This window comes from Mesitornis unicolor, unplaced genomic scaffold (assembly GCF_000695765.1).
Source record: "Mesitornis unicolor isolate BGI_N332 unplaced genomic scaffold, ASM69576v1 scaffold29459, whole genome shotgun sequence".
In the NCBI taxonomy this organism is placed as follows: domain Eukaryota; kingdom Metazoa; phylum Chordata; class Aves; order Mesitornithiformes; family Mesitornithidae; genus Mesitornis; species Mesitornis unicolor.
The window spans coordinates 5,652-6,967 of record NW_010205731.1 but is presented as its reverse complement, the minus strand read 5'-3'; the positions used below and the strand labels follow the sequence as shown (position 1 = coordinate 6,967).

Below are 1,316 nucleotides of genomic sequence, written 5' to 3'. Positions count from 1 at the left end.
GCGACAGAAACCGGGCTGGCCCGGCTGAGCCCCAGGCCTGGCAGCTCCTCATGGCCACCCCGCACTGCACGGCACCACTGCAGCAACCTGGGGCTGTGCTGGTGGCCGTTTTGGTGGGGGTGGCTCAGCTTGGGAGCCCCGGTGGCTACGGGCATTTCTGGGGCTCTGCTCCAGGCAGAGATGGACCTGATGGCCCAGGAGGGGAAACAACCGCAGCCCGCAGTGGGTGTGTGGGACGGGATGGGGACATCCTCCTCTGGGGAGGCAGGGGAAAAGTTAAAGCAGAAAAGGTCACTTTGGGATGGCAGCTTTGCTTGGAAAGCAGTCAGCAGCAAAATGTTAAGCCCTTACTTTCTTACTTTCTACTGTTCTCTTACTAAAAAAATATATCCTTTAGCTAAATAAAAGCCTGCTCACTGACAGCGAGCTGGGGCCGTGCAAGGCACAGCAGACAGACGATGCTGCCGACAGCGGGGATGTCTGCAGGCACCTGGGGGACAAATCCCTGCTCCCGTCGTGTGCTCAGAGAGGAGCTGGCAGGGCAGGGAGCACCCTGCACACACAGGGATTGCCCTGCCTGGGCCTGGGGATCCCTGAGTGCTCATTACCGGTGCTCAGCCAAGAGAAAAAAATGGGAAAAAAAATAAACAAAGCAAGGAAGCAAAAAAATAATAATAAAACAAAAAGCCAGCAAGGTGCGGCTTGGCAGCACATCCCACTTGAAGGGCACGGCTGCTGTCAGAGAAAGCCATCTCTGCCCACGCCGCTGCCGCAGGAGCCTCCCAGCGTGACCGCACCTGGGCAATAAACCCCAAGCGAAGCCGCCAGGAGCGGCCAGACTGGCTCCCTCGCAGCATCCCTCCCATCCTGGGCCTCAAGCAGCCCTCCCGTGGGGAAGAGGAGACCCTGGCCCACCTCGGGAGCCCGCCAGCAAACACCACGCCAGAGAGACCCCCGGCTCTTACGTTGGCCACGTCCACTGTTTTATAGCGGGGATCCTTCTGCGTCGGGCTCTGCGCTGCAACATCCACCGCGTTCTCATCCACCGGCTCGGGGAGGCTCTGGAAGGAGAAGGAAAGCCCCGCGGTGAAGCACGGGTGGCAGACGTGGCTGGGGACAGCGGTGGCTGTGCCACCCAGGGGTACGGGCAGAGCAAGCTCACGCCTGCCCGCTAAATAAATAAGTGGGGAAATATCTGATGAATTTAAGACAGGCAGTTCCTGCAGAGCAAGTTTCTGAGGGATGCAGCCAGCAGAGAGCCACGCCGCCCTTGGAACCATGCACCGAGTATCGTCAGCTTCCGCCTTTTTGGAAAC

At 59.3% G+C, this 1,316-nt stretch overlaps 1 protein-coding gene across 1 annotated transcript in view; it reads right to left on the bottom strand.

The window, feature by feature from the left end:
• FA2H (fatty acid 2-hydroxylase) overlaps positions 1–1,316 on the bottom strand; it is a gene marked incomplete at its 5' end in the record, with an annotated part of 11,485 nt that overhangs the window by 4,521 nt on the left and 5,648 nt on the right. Inside the window, 1 exon segment of the mRNA XM_010191515.1 lies at positions 966–1,061. Within this exon segment, the coding sequence (XP_010189817.1) occupies positions 966–1,061 (96 nt within the window).